The sequence below is a fragment of the Eublepharis macularius genome, chromosome 11, assembly GCF_028583425.1.
Source record: "Eublepharis macularius isolate TG4126 chromosome 11, MPM_Emac_v1.0, whole genome shotgun sequence".
Lineage (NCBI taxonomy): Eukaryota > Metazoa > Chordata > Lepidosauria > Squamata > Eublepharidae > Eublepharis > Eublepharis macularius.
In genome coordinates, this window is record NC_072800.1 from 9,035,775 (window position 1) to 9,058,877 (window position 23,103).

General features: G+C 42.6%; 2 protein-coding genes across 2 annotated transcripts in view; both read left to right on the top strand.

The window, feature by feature from the left end:
- The window catches only part of FH (fumarate hydratase), a 54,107-nt gene extending 50,786 nt beyond the window's left edge, over positions 1–3,321 (top strand). Inside the window, exon 10 of the mRNA XM_054991073.1 lies at positions 1,513–3,321. Coding sequence (XP_054847048.1) covers positions 1,513–1,655 — 143 coding nt within the window. The 3' untranslated portion in view covers positions 1,656–3,321. The remainder of the gene's footprint in view (positions 1–1,512) is intronic.
- Positions 3,322–5,582: 2,261 nt separating this feature from the next.
- CHMP5 (charged multivesicular body protein 5) lies at positions 5,583–22,465 on the top strand. Its single transcript, XM_054992022.1, has 8 exons — positions 5,583–5,757; positions 14,485–14,589; positions 15,073–15,119; positions 17,308–17,401; positions 17,491–17,562; positions 18,492–18,600; positions 19,659–19,771; positions 21,188–22,465. The coding sequence occupies exons 1-8, from the start codon at positions 5,689–5,691 to the stop codon at positions 21,236–21,238; spliced, it is 660 nt and encodes a 219-aa protein (XP_054847997.1). The 5' UTR covers positions 5,583–5,688; the 3' UTR covers positions 21,239–22,465.
- The last annotated feature ends 638 nt before the right edge of the window (positions 22,466–23,103 follow it).

Below are 23,103 nucleotides of genomic sequence, written 5' to 3' on the forward strand. Positions count from 1 at the left end.
TTCTGCCGTCTTGCTGCTTCCCTTGCTCAAATGCCTTGGCTTTCTCTTCTCCAACTGCCACCCAGGAAAGTTCCGCATTGTGAGTTCAGGCTGTGCTTCATTGGCTGTCCTAATATTCTATTAGGATACACAAGGGTCCAGGGCTACTGTTTCCACGGCATCATGATAAGCAGAGGAGCTTGGATCCACAAGCTAAGTGACTATTTTAAAACAAGGAGGGATAAAAAGAGAACAAAAATATCTAGAGAGCATCAAAAAATTTGCATTTCTACAGTCATATTTTGACATTTCCAGTTCTTAACATCTTTTGAATACTTTTAACTTGCACATACTAAATCAAATTGTGAAAATTGCACAAGAAATGTTATCCTTGGATGGGTATCAAGAGTGTTCCAGATCAGGCAGGGCAGAATACATTTCCCTCAACTAAATATCACTGTTGAAATTCTAAAAATGAATGAGATACACCCCACTAATATGTTATCAGGCTCTATCCTTTCCCTTCTCTTTCCTTAACATTGGTCTGTCCTAGATTAGTCTGGAAGTAAGCAGTGCTAATCTAAATGGACCCTGTTTTTTAAAGAAAGCAGCCATCTTTATAAGCCTATGGAACTCAGTTTGAGTTGTTAGAAAATATTGTTGCAAGCTCACTACACATGGTCAGGATTTCAGTGTCAGATGACAAGCCCTCTGGATAAGCAGCAACAAATTTCCTGTGCCTTGCCTAGTAAGTGGTTGGACTTGTTTGCTAATGCATGTGATAAATATGTATGTCAGGTCTTTTAATAAGTTTGCCAGATCAAGTATCCCTTTTACTTCAAAATTCAGTAATATCCTTGATATAACTGGGCATTAGTAAAGTGAAGATTCATATAGCTATCACTTACATCCTTGTCATTTATTTTGAAAAATTTAAAAATACAAATACAAAAGTATGTTTAAGGAACAACAAACCAGGCTGTTCCAACAAAATTATTTAACAGTTAATGTTTCAATTACTAATAAGTAAAGTCTATTTTCTCATTAAATCACAGGGCACGTAACCATCATTGTGTCTAGATACAGTTTCAGTAAGCTGCTCCTGTTTATGCAGTGTGCAATTCCTCCACACACCCCTCAAACATGCAGAAATAGACGGTCGTGGAGAAAAGATATTGTGTCATCCATGTGATTCGGAATGTTGATCCGTATGATTTTAGTTGTCAGTGACACATTTAATATTGGTTCCATTATGTTTAATAAAACTGTAGAAGTGTCCAGCGTAATTCTGTGTCCAAAGATCAAATAGTTATATTAGTTTTGCAATAAATGAAATGGATCTACTATAGGCCTAACAGTTCCAGTACTTTAAAAGCTTTCTGTGATTCATCTTACTTTCAGGAATAGTAGCTGGTATTGAATTTTTACAACATTAGTAGGTTGAGGAGTCAGAAATGTCTTTGTCATGGGTATGTTTTTCCCTAGCCACAAGGAGTCAATTAAATCTCATCTGGTTTTTTTTCTTTACATTAGGTTATGACAAGGCAGCAAAGATTGCCAAAACTGCACATAAAGAAGGGACAACATTAAAAGAAATGGCTATCAAGCTTGGATTTCTTACAGCAGAACAGTTTGATCAGTGGGTAAAGCCAGAAGATATGTTAGGACCGAAGTAATTTTAATGAAACTCATATAAATGAAAAATAAATTATATAAACAAAAAAATGTTGCATGTGCCTGTTACTAATCCAGTGATTGCATTCTATTGTCATGGTAGGTGTGGTGACATAACCCTTGTAGATTTGCTAGAAAAAGATTTTACTTACAGTTTGTATAAACTGTCCAGATTATTAGGAATTCTGAATATATAGTGCTGTCTGAATTCATAAAATCAATTATACAGTAAAAGTCAATTCATCCTCTTCTGTAGGGAAAGCTGTCTGCACCTGCAAATTAAATCTTGCTAGAGAACAATGAAGTTATGTTGAGTAGCTTTATTGCTAAGTTCTTGCTGTAGACAAGGCGAACAATACTGTGAAACAAAATTTATTAGGTATTTGAGATGCCTCCCACTTCCTCTTGAAAAAAGGATATTACTCAGCTGTGTAGTTTGGGTCTCGTGTGAGAGCAGCAGTTGAGCAGCCAATTATACGGGGTGGGTGGCCAGGCAGAGGCCAGGACAGCAATAATGTAAGGGTGGGTTATAGGTAAGGAGAGGAATTTATATGGTAAATTTACACAGGTTTAACTGTAATTTGTACATGACAAAAGCCAAAAGAAGTTAACTAGGGTGACCTTTGTCTCTAAAGCAAGGGTGTCAAACATATGGCCTGCTGGCTGGATCCAGCCCCTCCAGGGCTGTTATCCACCTGCCGAGCAAGCGGGGGTGGGGGGTGGGGGAGGTGAGGCTAGAGGCTGCTCCAGGGCTGGAGTAGGGTGTATCTACCCACGTCCTTTTCTCTCTCAGATTTAGGATCACAGACCATTTTAGTGTATCTTTTTTTTTTTAACTTACCACCTCCCATCTGAGCCTCTTGATGGGCTGTGTGTGAGCTGCAGGAGGGGTTGGTACATTTCATTCAGTGCTTCTGAGGCACAGGGCTTAGACAGGAATATATCTGGTTGCTTTTTCCTGGCCCTTTTCTGCTTTCTTCCAAACCTTTCTTCTTCCACTCCCGTCCCCCAGTCTCAGTTCCCTTTCTTATCCATTTGGGAAGCAAAGGATTTTGCGGGGAGGGACTGCAAAATGTGAGGGAAGCCATGTGCTGGAATGCAGTTTCCCTTCGTAAAACAAATACAGGGTTGAATATAGAATGAAGCAAAAAGGAGACCAGAGTTTTTTCTTTGCTGAAATGTTTACCCATTCCCACCCACCACTTGGGTTACAAATGTTTTGCCTTGCAGGATTTACTTTCATTCTTTCTTTAAAAAAAAAAGTTTACTGGGAAGATATTCGTCTCCAAGCAGGCAAGACAACAATGCAAATGAAAATTATTAGCCCAGTTGTAGAAGGTATCAGACTGTTAATTTTGTCCCTCCTGACACTATAATTCATTGATGTTTATGATTTTAGAGAGGGAAAGAGTATAAACACCATGCCCAATGCTAACAAATTGTCTAGTAATGATTATATAGAATACACATATCTTTAAAAGAACATTTTATTTGATGTATGGCAACTAGTAACATCCAGAACACTGGAAGTAGTTTAGGTACCACATCACTAGTATGTTTCTTTGTATTTTGATCACAGCCATATGGAACCCAATATCCTAAGGAACAATGTCCTAAGGACAAAAACTTCTTTATGGATCAAATGCAAAAATATGCTATCCTAGAAATATGGAAATTAAAAACATCCTTGGTTTTGCAAAGATTTCTGTTATTATTTCATTGGTGTCTCATAGAAGTGGCAAGTAACAGTAAAATGTGAGTTGCAGGTTCTCCTCGATTCCTGCATGCACAGTGCTGGATTCATGTTGGTTTCCCAAACTGGCCAAAACGCACCTACTCAGGCCAATTCAGGTCAAGAAAAAGGTATGGGGGGAAAGTTGAAGACCTTTCTCCATGCATTCCACAGCCCTGACATAAATTAAGCAAGCACCACACACCCAGGAATAGAAGAGACTGTGGAGACTCAGCACTGCTGCTAGAGAAGCAAATTAGTGCAGTTGGGAAAAAATGCTTTCCACAAACTCAGTCTATCCCAGAAGATACGGTTTGCCTGTGTTCTTTATAAAGTTTATCTCTCTGTTTTCATCATCAACGAAAACTTTTAACGTCAAACATTTTAAATATAATTACAATATAGCTGAAAAATTCAAGATGGGCATTCGAAGATTTGGTTTTGCTTTCTGGGCAGCAGGTTTTGTTTTGTGTGTGTATGGGATTTTTCCTGAAGAAATACACATTTAGCAGGCACATTCTGTTGAGAAGTCACTTTTTTTAAAAAAAAGGAAGTAAACAATACAATACAGGAGAGCAATCAGCTGCCTTCAATTGATGTACTACCACTGACTTGCAGGATAAATCAGAAAAAAATGCAGGGATGATATATCCTGATCTCTACATTTCACTGAAAACCTGGAGAAACAAAGTTGTTAAAACACACAAGAAGAACACAAGAATTCTGATGTGCTTAAGGCTGGTGTAAAGTTTTCTCATTTGTTGATAAAGCTGTTAAGGAATTAACTGAAAACACTGATTCAGTTTCATGTCCGTCAAAATTCTAATGCATTACATCCATTGGATTATGACGTCCAAATTGTAATGAATTTAAGGATTCATGCCAGCTGACATTGGTACGGCTTCATATCTCTCAGAATAAGTATGGAAGATGGCTGTCAGGCAAGAGATGAACTTCCTGTTATAGAAAAAAGTCAAAATCATGACTAATGTGCATGTTCAAGCCTTTCCCACATGGCAATGGGGCTTCCAGAATTTTATGACAGTGGCAACAGGGCTTCTAGACAGCTGCTTTTCTGGCATATTTGCTGCCTCAGTTCCCACTCGGGGGCGGGGAGGGGTGTTGAAGGTTTGTTTAAAACACCAACAATGGACATAAAGATCATTATATCAATATGCCAATTTATATTTTAAAAAACCAAAAACAAAAACGCCTCCTGGTCGCTTGAGATGTGTGGGTGGGTGGGGGGATGGCAGCTGGGTAGCTGCAACTGGGAAAATCCCAACATTCCCACCCATATGGCAGCCAAGCTTGCTTTACTACAATCTTTCCTAAAACGTAACAGCAAAGTAGAAGAGGCAGCAAACTGGAGTAGTGCATTAAAGTGCCACAATGCTGTGAGGATGCAAGATAACCTGCTTCCCATCAGCATTCAACCCAGGGCAAATCATTTGTGTGGAAATGACGTCAACGATGGGGAAACTTGTCTCATTTGGCACAGTTTTTGGGTAATGATACTGAATTCAGCCACAAAAATGAGAGCTGAGTTGGTAAAACTCCAAAAGAATGAGAATATGGTAGTGTCTGCACAATGCCAGCCTTCACAAGATTAGAATTTTCCTTTGTGGTGGTGGTGTAAGCATGAAGAGGTCATATTGGGAGAGCTACTATGCATAGTTAAGTGGTTGGGTTGTGGACCAGCACTCTGCTGGTTCGAATTCCACTACTACCCTGAACTCAACAGGTGGCCTGGGGAAAGCCGCTCCTCTCAGCTGCAGCTTACAAATTGTTTTTGTTCACCGCTCTGAGTGGGGCACTCGTCTGTCTAGAAGAGCGGTATATAAGCGCAGTTATTATTAGTTAACCGTAGCAGAATTAAATGTCACGAATGGGCTGCCCGCCAAAGGGTTTTGTTTTGGAGGTGGGGGGGGGGGCGATTTTCCTAGGCGAATAACTTGCGAGGAGCACTTCTTCCTTTCAGCATAAAGCAAGCGACGCCCCCACCCGCCAACCCCGCTACGGCGTCGTTTAAAGCCCGCCGCGGGCCTCGCCCCCAAGCGCACAGAGTTCCCTCTTCCTCGTCTGGCGCGGGCGGAAGACTCGCTTCAGGCGCCTCCTTCCGCCCACACACCCCTCCTGACCGGAAGTCCGCGTGACATCTTGGCCACTGGTTGGTCGGCTGCTGCATCGCGAGGGCGCGGCTGGCTGTTTCCTGCGGAGGAGGAAGAAGGCGCTCTTGGCCGAAACTTCCGGGTTCCACCGGCGGGGTCTGGGTGTTTGGGTTGCTGACGAGGCCGGCCGCGATGAACCGCTTCTTTGGGAAGGCGAAGCCGAAGGCGCCGCCGCCGAATCTGACAGACTGCATCGGCACGGTGGGTCCTCTGGCGCACGCTGGGCCCTGTTACTATGGAAACAGCCCCCAGCCCTTCTGCCCGCTGCTGCCTCTGCGCCATCCAGCGGGCTTCGGGTTCCGGGGGGGGGGTCAGGACTCGCGGAGGAGGAGGCAGTAGCGCAGTGGTTAAGTGGCTTGGCTGCGAATATTGCTTCGGATCCCACTCCTGCCATGAGCTCAGTAGGTGGCCTTGGGTCAGCCCCTCCTCTCAGCCCCAGCAGCTCCCCAGATGCATTGTGGGGGATAATAATGACACTAACGTGTCTAGAAGAGCGGTATATATGCACAGTTGTTGTCGTTCCATGCCTCTTCCCCCAGCTAAGGCAGATCACGTGACTGCCCCCTTTCATTTTCCCTTCTGTTTCGCCTTCACTTTCCAACTAGGTGTGTCTGAGTGTGAGAGTGAGAGAGAGAGAGAGAGAGAGAGAGAGACCAGATGCCAAGGAAGGCTGAGCTCCTTCCCCTTGGAAAGAGATGCTCAAGAGAGGACTTTGGCGAGGGTCGTTTCTCTTTCCCCATGCTATAGCTGTGATGGCTAAAGGGAACCTCCCCACCCGGAGGAAGCCACCCTCTGTATTCCGAGTATTCACCTTCCTCTAAAGAAATGTCGCTACCTGGCCGTGGACTTGTCTAAAGGCAGGTCTCTAGGGCACAAGAAGAGTGTTTTCTCTGCACAAATACCTGACACATCACATATGGAGAGGGATTTCTTTTTATATTATGTACATGATTTATAGTACATTTTTCACCCGGAGACTCAAGGCAGATTGCATAGTATAAAAGTCAATTCAGACATTGACTGGGCCATTCAGTAAACAACACAATAGGGTAGAATAGCAGAAACCCAATACAGAGCTGAAGAAAAATAAAAAATAATAATAGTGAAACAAAACATAAAAGTGGGGAAGACTATCCAACAACAGCATATTTACAGTAACAGACAGTACACAGTAGTATTGCCTTTAGAATGAAGACCCAGTTCTTGACAGTAGCAGGAACCGGTGCATTGATGCCTAAAGGGAACCTCCCTGTGCAGAGGAAGCCACCCTCTGAATTCCAGTGTGAAGAGGCAGCCCCAGGGCCTAGAGGCCAAGGTCCTGCAGGACAGCAGGTTGGTCACTGGGAACCAGCAGCTGGGGCAAAGGGACTGTTGCTCTGGTTCAGCAGGGCATCTCTGAGATTCACAACTCTCTTATGCGCAGCTGTTCCAGGGAGAAGAGCTCTGTCACCCTCAGCATCTGGAAAAGATCAGCATACCCTGTTGTGCAGTTTGAGATTGGTGCTGAATGTCTGGTCTGTAAAGCTTGCTAGCTGTTGAGGGAATCTGTGTAGGGCAGTCAAGAGGCATCATGTGGTCCGCCATGCTAGGACTTCTTAGAATTTAAGCGAGGTTGAGCTCCTCAGTCTCATGCCCTTTCTTTGCCCTTTTAGCAGAACCTTTGAAATCCACCCCATGGCTTAAAATGAAGATCTATGTGTAACACCGTGCCCAAGTCCAAAGTGGTTGATACACAAAGCAATTTCATAGGATTTTAAAACAGAACTGCTTGGTCATTCCAATTTAAAAAGAAATCCACAGACTACCAACAAAAGCTGCTTCCTATGGCCATCAGATTGAGTTTACAGAACCCATAATATATTACCTATTTAAGGTATAATTAGTTGTGTTAGTTGATCCTGAGTATTCTTGGCAAAAATCCACACAACCATCTGGTACTTGGTGGCCCACCACAAATTGGCTTGTCAGGTATACTGCATAGCATTCATCCCCTTGCTTTATTTTTGGCTTCCTGTTTCTGCTGCTGATTGGAAACACAGTAAGGTGGTTGGTTGCCCTTGTCCAGCGGTTAGTGCCTGTTGTATTTACATAAGCAAGAGGCTCCATGGAGCTTTCCACCTGCGTTTTGGTGGGTCAGAGCAACAAACAGCTGAGAAAAAAGAGGAACTGGAGAGGCAGCAGTAACAAGGGATGAATTTAGCTTTTCATTTAAGCTGAATAATGGTGTATTTTATTTCAAAAAAGAGAGTTGTTTGTAGATGTAAAGAATGATACTTAGTTCACTGTGTCATTCTTGTTTTTGCCATTTTGAACTCCTTGGGAGGGGGCATGGCAGATATTATGTGGCAACAAATCTGGGTGAATGTCTGACAGATTTGCAGCCAATCTTTTTTTTTTTTTGATAAATGTACATGTGTGGATGTGCAGTTCTCAAAAACATTTTTTTCATCCCAGTGCTAAGTGTACACTTAAAAGAAATCATAGGTACACACCTTAAAGCATGAGGAATTTCTTAACATTAAATTGGTTGATTCAGAATCACAGTCTTGCACAAAAAAATTCTCAAAAAGTGTGGTTATCCTGCTTGTCCACACTTACCAATAGCAGTTATTTATGGCTCGTTGGCAGCCACAGAGGAAAAAATTGATCTGCTTTCTTTCCAATTTGCAAACACTTCTAAGTTGGAGGTCATTTTTATTGGCCAGGCAGTCATGCAAGGGACTGTTTACAAGTCCCCTTATGTTCCTTCCTTTCCCCAAGGAATCCCATTGTCTTTGGTACACTTTTGGAGATCAAAGTGAAAGCAGGGTTATGTCCTCTTAATGAAAAAGAGTCCAGTAGCACCTTTAAGACTAACCAACTTTATTGTAGCATAAGCTTTCAAGAATCACAGTTCTCTTCGTCAGATGCATGGAGGGCAAGAAGAAACTGGTTAGATATACAGGCAGAGAGGGGAGGGCGGAGTAGATGCAAACAGTAGCTTCTGATATGGAGATCAGTTTGCTTCTGTTAAAGAAGTCAGTTACTGATAATGAGATAACCATTCATAGTCTCTATTCAATCCCAGCCTGACTGAGTCAAATTTGCATATGAATTCCAATTCAGCAGCTTCCCGTTGGATTTTGTTTTTGAAAGGTTTCTGTTGAACTACAGTGACCTTTAAGTCCTCTTAATGCTCTCCTTTTCGGGATGATGAGAAACAATGGAATTCTGCATGCACAGGGGGGGGGGTTGGAATGTGGAGCTTAGATTCTAATGCTTTTGTGCATTAGTCCAGTTTCAGAGGCATTTGCTTCCATTTTTTAAAAATGTAGATCTGTCATCCTCATGTTTGCAGAAAACCATCTGAAAAGATTTCATCAATTTCTGTTACTACTTCATGGAGGAAATGTAGGGAAAGATTTCCATGCCTTGCCCACTAGATTTCTTCTCCAACTCCCAGCAGAACTTTTTCCTTATCGTCTATCCAGGTTATCTTGATATTCTTGAGAGAATCAAATATGGTCACTAAAATTAAAAGTATTCTTCAGTGTGGTAAGTATTTTGCTTCCAGAATTCAACTCCATTGCTTTTGGTAGTTGTCAACTTCTGCCATGCTTTGCTTGGCAGTTCAGGGCTTTCTGCAGGGGTCATCCTGTAAATGGACAAGATCAACAACTGGCATATAATTTAATTCAACAAATAAAAGTACGTAAGGATGATTAAAAACATCAACAGTGTGGTTCAGCATATAAGTTCCAGACCCTTATATATACATAGTAGACTCACACGGGCATATTCAGAACCAGAACCAGTCGTGTTTCGGCCCAAGGGCTTTTCTCAAGGGACTAGTAACAAAACCCATTGTGGGGGGAAAAATACAACAGGCTCTAGAAAGGGGAGGGCGGGCAGGCGGGCATTGCCTCCTCCTCTGTGACTAATCCTGGCTGGGTGAAGGTGGAGGGCAGGCATTGACACCTGCTCCACTGCTGAACCCAGCTGGGTGAAGGCAGGGGTCGGGAATTGCCACCTCCTCTGCTCCTGATCTCGGCTGTGTGAAGGCGGGGGGCAGGCATTGCCGCCTGCTCCGCACCTGATCCCAGCCTGGGCTTCCTGCCACGATGTGCTCTCAGAGGGACAGGCTGCCTCTTCTGGGCTTCCCTCCACAGTAACGCCCTCTGGAGGGTAGGAAGTGAACACGGTTAGCCTTTAAATAGTAGGATTATGTATCATACAAAGCACTCCATCAATGTAGCTAATAAATCAAAAATACCTGACTCAGCGCAAAATAGACCTCTTTAAGCCAGGCCTGAAGTATTTGAATCAATGATGGAATGCTAAGCCACGACTAGAAATGAAAACCTGTACATGTGAATTCTCTGTTGTGGCCTCCACTTTGTTGAAATGGCCTACCTGGGGATGTCAGGAGGACACCTACATTTCTGTGATTCTGCAAGATTCTGCAAATCAATTGTTAAGGAGGACTTTTTAAAAAAATAAGTAATGCTATATTATAGCAGAGTGGTTCAGGAAGGTGCTTTATAGAGGAAGAAGGACTGTGGAATGTGTATAGGTTGTATTATCTCTGTTCTTCATATATTATCATGTCACTGCATTGCTTTCTGTGGATGTCATACTATTTTTTTCTGCATTGTATCTACACTTTGCATCATGTCCAATATGCAGTGCTTATTCAGATTTCTGAGGTCCTAGTACATTGCTTCTTGGATGCCTCATCATATTGATTGCCGCAGTTCACACTGGGAATCTTACACTTTACGTCTTAGCGAGAAGGGCAGACTATAAATATAGGAAATAAATAAAAATAATAATGAAAGCATTGCATATCCCTTTCCACTTAGCAAACCTGGTACTATTTTTCTTTCTTGTTAAGGAAGAAAGGGAGACTGTATGGGGGCAAAATATCAGATGTGCTGGACAATCTCTGGGGTAAAGCAACCCGCATCTTATTTAGACATGGAGCTTGGAGCACAAAGTGGATATGCAGAATTAGTTTCTTCCTGAAAAGTATGTTGGCTACTTATAACAGAGCTTTGTTTTCCTAGACAAGACATTCTCTGTAGCAATTATTTTTCTCTGTGCAGTCAGAACAATTTTAGAATTGGTATAAGTGGAAATGTCATCTTTTTAAACTTCAGAGTTCTAAAGGATTTTAGATTTTTAAAAATATTTTTAAAAGATAAATTTTGTTAGAACTCATGCTTTTAATAACCATTCCAATTATTTGGGTTCGGGAGGGATCTTTTGGGTTTCTGTCTTCATCCTGCAAAGAATGCTCTGCTGACTCTAGTGAGTGAGGCGTGGTTAGTATCAGGTTACACCAATGGGTTTTAGGGATGAAGGAGCAAAAATGGGTTGGAAACAAAACCAGCTCTTGCTCAAGGATCTCTCTTAGGCCAGACAAAGCATCAAGGTCCCTTAGAACAGTGCTGGACTGGTGCCTGGTCTCCATGGTGCCTAGAAATTTCATTGTGTTGCTTTGTATTTTAAGCAGTGATATTATTCTAGTATCTTAGTAGAGGTACAAAGCTCATTTAGTGTTTCACATCAGAATATATTTTGTTGTATCATGTAAACATGCATGTGTTTTGAAGTTCTTGTCATTGCTTATTTATATGTTACTATACTCTGTATGGTGATATATGAATTCATTTATTAACCATTTGCTTTCTACATTGGCTCCAATATTCAATTAAATCAAGATGTTTAAGGCAGTAAGAAATTAGGTTAGGGTTAGAGGTTAGGTTTTTGCTGTGATTACGACAACCAGGATTATCACCATATTTAATGCAATGCTTTTTAATATGCTATAATGTTTTTAACCATCGCTTCAATAAAATTATGGGAGCTTCGTGGCAGCAATAACTAAAAATGTGAAGGCTTGGGTGCACTAGGGGAGAAAACATTCCTGTGAAATATTAGTTTGCTTTCTAATTAGTGTAATGTTTTGTATAACAAGCTTTTCTTTGCTCAAAATTTATAGTATGAACATTTTTATGGCAGATGATATTTACTGTAGATAAGTACAACATATTTCCAAGGATATGTTTATGGTTTAAATATGAATGATTTGGTTCAAAATTAATATATTCTAATGCAGGGCTTTTTTTTCAGCTGGAACACAGTGGAACGGAGTTCCGGAACCTCTTGAAAATGGTCACATGGCTGGTGGCCCCGCCCCCTGATCTCCAGACAGAGGGGAGTTTAGATTGCTCATGCGGCATGGAGAGCAATCGCAACTCCCCTCTGTGTGGAGATCAGGGGGCGGGGCCACCAGCCATGTGACCATTTTCTCCAAGGGCAACCCACTGAGTTCCACCACCTCTTTCCCCAGAAAAAAAGCCCTGTTCTAATGTATTTAGTTGTAATAGAATTGTCACGGGCTGGGCTAGCCCAAGCAAGGTGGTTCCAGTCCAAACCTTAAGGCCAAAGTTAAAAGGGAGTTCCAAGAGTGAAAGCCAAGTCAAACCGGTGGTCAGACCACGAGATAATGCCAGGAGTGAGTCCAGAGTCCAAGAGCGAGGTCAGTCACAGTCCAAGGTCAGTCACCGATGGCGTCAGGTCCAAAAGCAGGCACAGGCAAGGAACACAGAGTGGTTGCAGGCAGTAGACACATTGCTTCCACACCTGGCTGTCGCTCCTGACTGGCTTTTATAGCCAGGCGTGGTTTTCAGCCAGCTGCTGGGGCTCCATCCTGATGCTACTCATCATTGCTCTCCAGCAGCTGGCGTCAGCTCAGGAGATGAGCACTGCGCCGTCTCTCCTGCAGTTCCAGTCTCTGGCGCTGTCTGCGGCACTCTCTAGGCGTGGGTGAACCTGGGAGGGTGGAAGCCCCTGGCTGGGCTTCCCCTGTGGTGCTGGCAGTCCCTGACTGAGCTTCCCCTGTGGTATTGGGGCTAGAGGGTGCTGGTGTCTCAGCTGCTGGCTGTGAGCTTTGATCAGCCAGCAGCTGCTGCTCCTGATCGCCGGCTTCTGCTGAGTCAGGGCTAGGGCTGGCTACACAGACCTCTTCTTCTCCTGAGGAGTCCTGGCTGGCTACACGAGGCTCCTCTCCTCCAGAGGAGACCTCACTCTCAGAATGGCCCTGACAAGAATTCAATGTTGTCAGTGTTTCAGGCTTTACATTGATAATCAGATATGCTGGTGATCCTACTTATAATGACTACATGAGGATGTTTCTATCCAGATAATACACTTTTTTGTTTACTATATAATCTTTTTTACCTTCAAGTTTTATTTTTTTCTTGTCCCGCAGAGGGCAAAAATTAAGTAACAGATGCTAAGAGAACATAGACTGCTGGAGATGGCAGCTCTCTCAAACACTGGTATATTTGCAAAATGCTTGTAGAAAGCCAGGGTGTTTATACTTAAAAATATCATAAATATTCCAAATTGTACAATTTTATGTTCATAGTTATAAATTATGGCCATCTTGTTGTTGCAGCAGCAAAATTAGTTTGATAGCAAAATGGGTGTTCAGTATTTCCCCAGATTTCCATTTTTTTCCAGAAAATCTGCAACATTTCCTGAAATTTTACACTTCTAAGAGTAACTAGAAGTTATTAAAACAGAAAACTCTGAATGCTGTCTTCTAGAGTCAAGGAAATGTGTTAAAAGTATATTTTTCTTTAACCTTATTTATTATTTATTTATTTTATTTGGCTTGTCCCACAAGTGGGCTCAGGGCAGCTTCCAACAAGATATACAATTAAAAGATACAGTAAAAACATTATAACCACTTGACCCAGATAACATGAAAAAAGTCCAGGCGCCACTAAGCAAATCAGGCTATTGCAAAATCACTATAAACCATGATATACATCTAGGGTGGCTGCGAAAGGTAGGCAGAAGAGGGACAAATTATTGACCCCTAATTTGAGCCTGCTGAAGGAGGGGCTGTAAGAGAGTGGGGCATGGGTCGGGGTAGAGCTTTTGCTTGTATGGCTCAAGTCCCAAGATTCAATCCCCAGCATTTCCCATGAAAAAGATCAGGCAATAGGTGATGGGAAAGGCCTCTGCTGGACAACCTGGAGACCTTCTGCCAGTCAGAGTAGACAAGACTGACCTTGATGGACCAGTAGTCTGATTCAGTATAAGGTAGTTCCATGTGTTCATGAAGAGTTTTGGAGCACTTGAAAATTTCCACATTGTGTTGCACACTGCAGAGACTGATTCTCCTAGAGGGAATAGATGCTCATTGCGTGACCTTGGGACAGTCCCTGTCTCTGAGCCTAACCTGCCTCACAAGGGCGTTTTGTGGGGAAGGGGAGGAGGGAGAGCCCATCCTGAGATCCTGGAGGAAAGATAAGGTAAAAATGCTAGCATTCCAGGTTTGTATAATAACTGCGCTTATATACCACTCTTCTAGACAGATTAGTACCCCACCTAGAGCAGTGAACAAGTGTTATTATTCCCGCAATACAGCTGGGGAGCTGGGGCTGAGAGGAGTGGCTGACCCAAGACCACCTACTGGCAGGAGTGGGATTTGAACCAATAGAGTGCTGATTCACAGCCGAACCACTTAACCACTGTACTACAACAAGTGAGGGATGGTGGGCAAGCACCTCGACGCCCGTGCTCTCAGATGGTTGCCTAGCAAAGTCTTCTACCATAAACCCCGTTTTCTTCTCACTTCTTATCCTCAGGTTGGTAACTGAGGGGCCCAGTGGCTGGCTTTGGCCGAGGGGTCTTTGGCTTTGGATGCCTGGTGCGTGTGTTGCTTGTGGGTAGGCCATCCTGCTCAACAAAAGCTGTTAATCATACAACATAGAGCTTGTGTGTGGTATGTGAGGAGCGTGGGTACCATTTAGCTAACTTGATGTGGTCAAGGGTTGCTATACTTTCTATGCTGCCTTTCAAGTCTACAGATCCCTTGACCATTAGTAAACTGGGAGCCCTCCCCTTCCCTTTTGTCTCTCCTTGCTAAAGGTGGATAGCAGAGCAGAATCTATTGACAAGAAAATTTCCAGGCTTGATGCCGAACTGGTGAAATACAAAGATCAAATGAAGAAGATGAGAGAGGGGCCTGCAAAGGTAAGATGTGAGCCGTAGAGTGGGGTGACTCGCGCCATACCACCAGGCTGCAACCACTTCTCCACGTTTTATTTTAATGGCAAAGAGACTTGGCTTCTGTATATTTATAAAATCAGAAGCACTTGTGAAATTAGTATTGGATTTAAAAAAATATATATACATTTCTCCAGTTTTTTAGAAGCATCTTTGCCCATTTCCCCCATGACTGTTCACTCAGATACTGCACTGCTCAGCAGTGACCTCGACTGGGTGACATTTCAGGATTTGTGGGAGGATAAATTTTTGGGAGGGGCAGGATCCAAAGGTGAGGCATGCTCACTTAGGTGGTTCATGACTCATGGTGCTATTGTGACTGTTATTGATGTCAGAGAATCTTAAATGTTGCATTCCTAAGGACATTAGAGCAGAAACCTGGCAAGTCTTAGAAAACATAAAGAGCCGTTGTTCAGCTGTTAACACTTATTATTGTTCCTTCTTTTTTAGAACATGGTAAAGCAGAAAGCACTGAGAGTGTTAAAACAGAAGCGAATGTAAGTTTCAAAATATTCACCTCTACTTTCCCTGTGAAATACTGATTTCCTTCCAGAAAGGGAAACTACAGGTCCTTGGATGTTGGCTTGCTTTATAAGCCAGCCATTCTTGGGGCTCTTCCTACCATTGCTGTGAATCTCATCCCTTCCAAGTCCACTGGTGCTTGAGAAGAAGTTGAGGAAAGGAAAATGCCCCCGTAGGGCGCGTCTGTAATGGGGTGCCTTCTGCCCTGTCATGTGCTCAGTACTCTCATCCATGGACACGCCTGGTGGGCTCCAGTTGCAGCACTGACCGCTGCTCCAATCCCAGCCCTCTGCAGTGCTGCTCAACAGCAGATAGAGACAGGGGCAGGCATGGAGAGGAGGCTCCCAGAAGGGAGATGATGGGAGGAGAAGCTGAGTTTCGTAGATGCCCCGAGTGGAACACCAACAGCAGGAGGAGGAGGAGGAGGAGGAGGAACTAGCATGGGGTAGTGGATAAGAGTATTGGACAAGGGCTGGTGAGATCTGGATTTGAATCCCCACTCGGCCTGGGAGCTTGCTGGGTGACCTTGGCCAGCCACTCTCTCTCTCAGCCTCACCTGCTTCCCGGAGTTATTGTGATGACGGAATGGAGAACGAGGCGTGCCACCCTGAGCTCCATGTTGAAAGGGTGGGATAGAAACGCAGCAGTTGGATGGGAGCAATGGCAGGTCAGAGCCAGCATGCAGCTCCTCCCTCCTGTCACTCTGACTAAGATCAGACGGTGTGCAAGCTGTTGCTTTTCCTGTTCTGGCCAGCATATCTGTGTGGTTGCCAGCTGGGGAAAGGTGAGCCCTCCTCGGCCTTCTCATGCCTCCCTGCTCCAGGTGAGAGGGACCGGCCCTGCCCCTCTGTTGTTTGCCCATCCCAGAGGACTGCTGGGGGTGGGCGGGCGTGAGCAGTCACTGGGAGGGTGAGGAGAGAGGGCAATTCTGGCATTCTGAATGGAATTCATCCTCTTTCCTTGTGCAAATTTCTGAATCTATGTTGTGCAGGAATGTATGCAGGAAGCAGTTTGGCTACAGCTCTGAGGATAATTTTGTGCCTGCAAATATAGAGAGGGCGCTTTCGTGCATTAGTTCAATTTCAGAAGCAAGCCGTGCCTGTTGATTTGCCGTAGCAGTTCATTGCTGGAACCAGATGGGGGAAAGTAGAGAGGTGGAGAGGGAATGGACACCGGAGTAGATTGCAACCACTGATGACTGTGGATCATTTCTTGGTGGGCTTGCACATAATGCCTGATTATTTTAAATAAATAAGATATTAACATCTGCCTCAAAAGTAAATGTTAAACTTTGAGAAAGAGACATTCTCTTAGCACTGAGATTTTAAGCTGAAACCTAACAAATGCTTGTTGATTACGGGAATGATGAATGTTTCACTTTTTAAAATGCACTAATAAGTACTGTTCCATATCTTGTATAAGTTGGAGTTGTGCCGTTGATGATCGTTGTGCTTCTTACTGTGTCTTACTAGCTTAGTATAACGCTCTGGGTTGGGCTGATCTGTATCCCTGCCATGTTTCTCAGCCATCTGTAAGTAATCAACTCAATCTAGAGCTGTTCTAGGCTGGCACTTGGATTGTACACCCTTTGTAGGTAGGCAGTGCTTTGTTTATAGAAACATCAAATTCTTCCTTTTAAACAACATCTGCAACAACTGTGAGCAAAGTTTGTTCAGTTTTCACTTTGGATGCTCACTGTGAGACGCTAACCACTTGATTCTAAAATGAATTGCAAAGTCCTCTTTACTATGCTTGCACTTCCAGCCTCCCACTATATAAAATTGGCATTACTACCAATATGACCATTGAAGTTGCAGGTGTGTTGAGGTGTAGCTGGGCCATTATAGAAAGGGATGCCATTTTAAAGAGTGAACGGTCTTTCTTAGAACATGAAACCAATTTGTGTTTTCCTTACCAGTGGAGTGGCAGGCAAATTGACAAAAATTGCTCTAGAACTGCTATTTACCTGTGGGCTGCAAACTGGCCACTCTGCCCTGAATCTTGAAGACTGGGCCTCAGATCTTGCACAGACACTTAGTGAAAACTTCTCTTTTTGGAACGCAGAACAGACTGTTGCAAGTAGATCATGATGTCAGCAGCACCATACATGACATGTGAGTGTTGATTGCTCAAGGTCTGAATATTTATCTGTTTGGAACACAGGTATGAAAACCAGCGCGATAACCTTGCCCAGCAATCTTTCAATATGGAACAAGCCAATTACACTATCCAGTCTCTGAAAGACACAAAAACAACGGTAACTTTGCTTTTCAATTCTGTTTTTTTACTGCTACAGTTTAAGTGCATCATAAATGGCTGTAAACACTGTCTGGTTTGTTTTTGTAGGTTGATGCTATGAAACTGGGAGTGAAAGAAATGAAAAAAGCTTACAAGGAAGTAAAAATCGATCAGATTGAGGTGAGTGTCGCTATCACAGTTTTGTATATGGTTCAGTTGCATACAATCTTTTATCCGGTCTAGCTGTAATGACTGGACCAGGTCCCCTCTTTTATACCTCTGCGGTAATCCCCCTGTCCACCTTTTGGAATGAATCTCATTTCTATGTTAGCCCCAAGGAATAATTAGCATGTAAGTGACATCTTGTGCAAGTTGGACAGCTGCTTTGATGCTTTTTGAGGCTAAGTCTATTCTGGGGATAGGAATGAAAAGCAAAATGAGTGATTATAAGTGTCAGACTATGGATGACATCCCTGGGTCATTGCATCAAGACACAGGTTCTTGTTCAAATGGCTTTTATTCAGAAATCAGAACTTTTTCATATACAGGTCCATAGGACTACTTAGGAGCAAGGCAGACTTCTAAGCAGCATGAATAGAAGTTGACAGGAATGACATCATGTGAGAGATCCTTCTCTTTTAACATTCTAGTTTACTCCTTTCTCCCTCCTCCCAATTGTGAACAATACTTTGGCGCTCTTTCTGTGTGAGAACGTTTCACGTATTTGTGATATCACATGGAGTTACTAGGAAGCAAGACACAGCACTGTCTGGGAATGAGCACAAGGTCATAAACACTGGAAGCAGTTACAGTCCAACAGATAAACACCTGTGAAAGCCTGAGAAAAGAATAGTTATGACCCTAGCAAAGTGATACTGAGCCATATCAGAATATATTGTGTTCAGCAGAAACAGAATCAAAATTGGCATGGATGAGGCTCAGACATGACAATAAGGATTATAGGGATTCGACCAACTGAACAAGTTAATTCCACAGTAAGTTCACATAAGGGAGATAAATATGCCCAACTGGCGTTGAAAACGTTGGTAGCCACCAAGAAGAGCTTATGTCTGCTGTTGTTGGAGTCTATATTTTATAAAAAATTTCAGGATTTGCAAGATCAGCTGGAGGACATGATGGAAGAAGCTGGTGAAATCCAAGAAGCGCTGGGTCGTAGTTATGGAACTCCAGAGATTGATGAAGATGACTTGGAAGCAGGTGAGTTACAGATAGTTTCTGGGTCCACTTTGTCAGATTGTGACAGTGTCTGCCTACAGTCAACACAATAAACTGAACAAGCAGTTGTCATATTACTAATCTAGTTACCTTCAAGATGTAAACAGTAAATCTTAGTTTGTGCATATACCCCATTTTCCCTGTTTTTGGCTGTCCTTATTTAATTATTTACACCCGGCCTTTCTCCACAAAGGGACCCAAAGTGACTTACACTATCCTCCTCTATTTTTTTTCTTCACAGCAACCCTATGAGATAATTTAGGCTGAGAGTTTATGACTTGCCCCAGGTCACCCAGCAAGCTTCCATGGCAGAGTGAGGATTTGAACTTGGGTCTCCCAGATCCTAGTCTGATAATCTAACCATTCCACCATGCTTTCCTGCTTCCCAGAATGAAAGACATCCTTCTGTTGTCATCTCCCAATGCCAGAGGGTCCTACTTCTCATCAGCCTGTGGTTTGAGTTCAGACATCCAAACCACTTATAAACTCTAGTGTGAAATCTGATTGTTGAACTGTCTGCATTTGGATATCACAGCTAATTGGAACCGAGTCAAGGCATCATTTATTGTGATATCCAAACACAACCGGTGGGCTCTTTGACTGGAGTAACTCTCCTTAGGATTGCACTGTTAGTGTGTTTTGGAAGACAGGTGGAAGTTTGTGCAGGGTCAGTGCAAGAGGCTGGTGAAAGGAGTTTTCCTGTGTTGCAGTCATCTACAAACCTTGAAAAGGGGGCTGGCTCCACTGGCAGCTTCATGGAGGGAAAAGTGAGCAAAATTGTCCCCTTCTGCCCCCACAACCATGTCTGCTGCCTTCTTGCATCTCTCCTGCCTCCTGGAAAGAAGGACAGCCTCCCTACACTGCTGTCTAGGGATGGACTAATGAACTAAATAAATGACCAGTGTGATAGCCAGAGAGCAAGATGCTAATTCTAAGTGCTGTTCTACGTGCATATAAATTTGCTGTGTGTTGGGCAAGTTCACTTGCCTTCAGTTTTCGTGTTGGGTATCAATAGGAATTCTGTGTATTAACAATTTTAGAACTGGAGGCACTGGGTGATGAACTTCTAGCTGATGAGGACAGTTCCTATTTGGATGAAGCAGCATCTGTTCCATCAATTCCAGAAGGCATGCCGACTGAATCCAAAAACAAGGTAAACCCCCCCATATAATGCAAAATATACTTTATTTTCCTTTATATATACCCTACTTTTCTACGCAGTGGGGACCCAAAGTGGCTTATAACATCTTCCTCTCCTCCATTTTAGTCTCACAATAGCCTTGTGAGGTAGGTTGGCTGAGTATGTATGACTGGCCCAAAGTCACCCAGCAAGCTTCCATGGCAGAGTGGGAACTTGAACCTGGGTTTCCCAGATCCTAGTCAGGCAGTCCAGCCGCTACACCATGCTGGCTATCAGCATAGCCTTCATCAAAGTTTTTTGGATCTCTATGATCTTGAAATTGATGTCTTCAGGTGACAGTTCAGCTTTCAAAAGCATATCAGAACCAGACTTTCCCCACTTAATGCCTCTCAGTTCAAGGAAGAAGTGGCATCTGAGATGTGCTTTTGGTTAGAGCTGCTCTGCTCTGTCTTCTGGTGAACTACAAAATAGATGTTAAGATTTTTTATTTTACTTAGACCTTGCATCAAGCCATAGGGAAGGAGGATAGTGGTCAGTTTAGATATCATTCCAAATGATAAGCTGTTGTTTGTGAATGACTGGCAAGTCAGAATTAGAAACCATGGTTGGGCAGGGGTTTGCCATCCATAATTTGTGCTATATTATGAAGTTTTAATGGACAAGCTGTAATGCAGCCATTGCTCTGCCTCCAAAGGCTTGCTATGTCATGGAGCTGGGAGTAAAATTGCAGAGTTACACAGCTGAATGTGAAGAACTGAGAATGAAAGCAGACAGGCCATTCTAAAGGATAGTTCTGAGCATTCACATTTGTATATTTAACTTGTAATACCACATCAGTTATTTGCTGCTTAATTCATTAATTTAATATTATATACAGAAAACTTCTGGATCCTCTGTGTGTTCTGTGCGTTCAGTGGGAAAATATTCTTTAACTGATGTGGTATTTTCTTCCTCTCGTGTCTGTAAGAAAATGAAATAAATGTCTCCTTTTGACACCTGCAAATTTGGTTTTGGCTCCTATAGATACTCCTAGCTATGTTTCTCTTACCAAGCATCTGTAGACATCTCTCCATCTTCCATTGTCTTTGCAAATCAAAGGTAATGTCACAATGCCATGTTTAATTCTTAGCAAAGGCAACCTCTACTCATCTTCTGCCTAGAACACCCCATGGTTGGGGTCACCATGAGTCATCTGCAACTTGATGGTCCAGTTCTTTTTCTTCCTCTTCAACTGGGTGTTTTAAAATAACAGAAATGCTAATAAGTGGTTTATGAAGCATAATTGCAGAGGTTGGTATTAGTTGTGCAGACATCTCAGGTTTGAGCCACAGGATTAAATTATTCTGATAGCAATCTGATAGCAATCTGGACATGGGAGAGAGACTTTGGCCATTAAACTGTGTCCCCCCCCCCCTCTCTCTCTCACAGGATGGCGTATTGGTGGATGAATTTGGATTGCCGCAGATCCCTGCTACATAACTTGTTGAGTCTGTTGGGAATGCTATTTTTTCACCTTACAAACTTTTTAACAAAAACACTTGAGGATTTGGACATTGCCGCTTTCCACACTACCGCTCCACGTCTCCACATTATGGAACATGGAGTAAATGATGAGATAATTCCCCTCCTTTTGAAGACATTTTACTACTAGATTTTTGTATTAATGGCAAGACGTTAGCATCACTCTTTCCTTTACTGAGAACCATTGAGAGTGCTAAATCTTGGCTTGATCGCTCTTGTAGGATTATTGTAGGGAAATAGTTTGGGCTACTTATAGTTTTCTCTGATTTGTATTTCTCTCTCAAACACAAAAGGAGATTGTTGTGGTGGTTTTTCTGAAAAGAACTTCCATAGTGTATGCTTTGATTGTAATATTTCTAAGATGACTGTAATGTTGTTTGACATAACTCATAAGTGTAATGGTAATGAACACATACAGAGGAGAACGCCTTGTATAATCCATTCTGACATAAAATGCATAATGGGTTGAGTAGCTTGATCCTGTTGTTTGGAACTTTTTAAAAAGAGCTTGTTCCTGTTATTTTAAACATAGAGATGTTTAAAATTGTTTAGCATTATTGGTCTTGAGCTGGTGATTATGAACATACCAGTTCTTTCCAATTCCATCTGGGAACAACTTAAAACTTTGGGTTCTCCAATCTACAAAATGCTAGAAGGCATTTCTTCCTTGTTTGAGAAACATGAAGCCCTGCTTGTCCACTTGTGTTGGGAAATCCATGTTGAGGGAGGGAGGGAGGGAGGGAGGTGGACGGTGGTAGGGTGGCAGTTTTCTTCTCACCTCTTACCCTTCAAAAGTCCTGCTCATGTCCCATTGCCAGGAACCCCATGCTCTTCAGAAAGGCAGAAAAAATGATGTTGGTCAAGCTTTAGAGCTGCAAGCTATACAGACACATACTGAATGAAAAATAGTAGTTAAGACTTTTCCAAAAGCGAATTCATATAAAATACTTGTTGCCTCTGTACCTACTGAGATTCTGTTTTTTGCGTTGACTGCAGCCATATTGAATCTGGAAATCAATAGTGCTTAATCTCCTTTCTTAAAACATATTTCTGTGAAAGAAAGAGAATGGGTGGAGGTTTAATTCTAGTGAAACCTCAATAGAGATGAAAAGTGAGGGTGTATGCCTTTTTCCTAAGCTGTGTAGTAAAATACATACGAATAAAAATATGTATTGAGACATCAAAGATCTTGAAGTCTTCTGACTATAAAAGGAGCAATCTTTGACATAGTCCTGTATGTGCAGGTTAGAAAACTATATTGATGGTACAGATTCAACTATGTGAAAGACACTTGGAAAAGATGTTTGCTTTGACTGTTCTTTTGTTAGCATTCCCACCCTACCAGTTGTTATGGGTATTCCTGGCCAAACCATGATTAACATAAATCAGACAGAAGCAAAGTTCTTGTGCTTTTAATTCAGGTAGGGAAGTGGTTGTGGGAAGGGTGCAGAGGCTTCTGATTTAAAAACTGGGGCGTAGTTATACAGTTTTAAAGGTGATAATGAGGAAACTGAAATTGTTCAAGGTTTTCTGTTCTACGGCTGTTCCTTTTGGCATCAACCAAAAGGGAGACTGCAACCAAGAAATCTGAAGAAGATTGAGACTTGGAAGAACAGCTGTGAGGGAACCAGAAAAGATCCTTAAAGATGTCTCTCTGGGGACCAAAATCAAGATAATCCAAACTATGGTATTCCACTTTTCTTTGTATGGATATGAAAGTTGGACAATGAAGAATGGCGACAGGAAGAAAATTAATTCCTTTGAAATGAGATGCTGGAGGAGAGTTTTGCGGATACCATGGTCAGCCAAAAAGACAAGTAAGT

What these genes read in the sequence shown, in the direction of transcription:
- CHMP5 (XM_054992022.1), top strand. Translation starts at nt 5,689, where the DNA reads ATGAACCGCTTCTTTGGGAAGGCGAAGCCGAAGGCGCCGCCGCCGAAT. An exon ending in TAAAAATCGATCAGATTGAG is followed by an intron (nt 17,563 to 18,491) that starts GTGAGTGTCGCT and finishes AAAAAATTTCAG; the next exon opens with GATTTGCAAGATCAGCTGGA. An exon ending in TGAAGATGACTTGGAAGCAG is followed by an intron (nt 18,601 to 19,658) that starts GTGAGTTACAGA and finishes TAACAATTTTAG; the next exon opens with AACTGGAGGCACTGGGTGAT.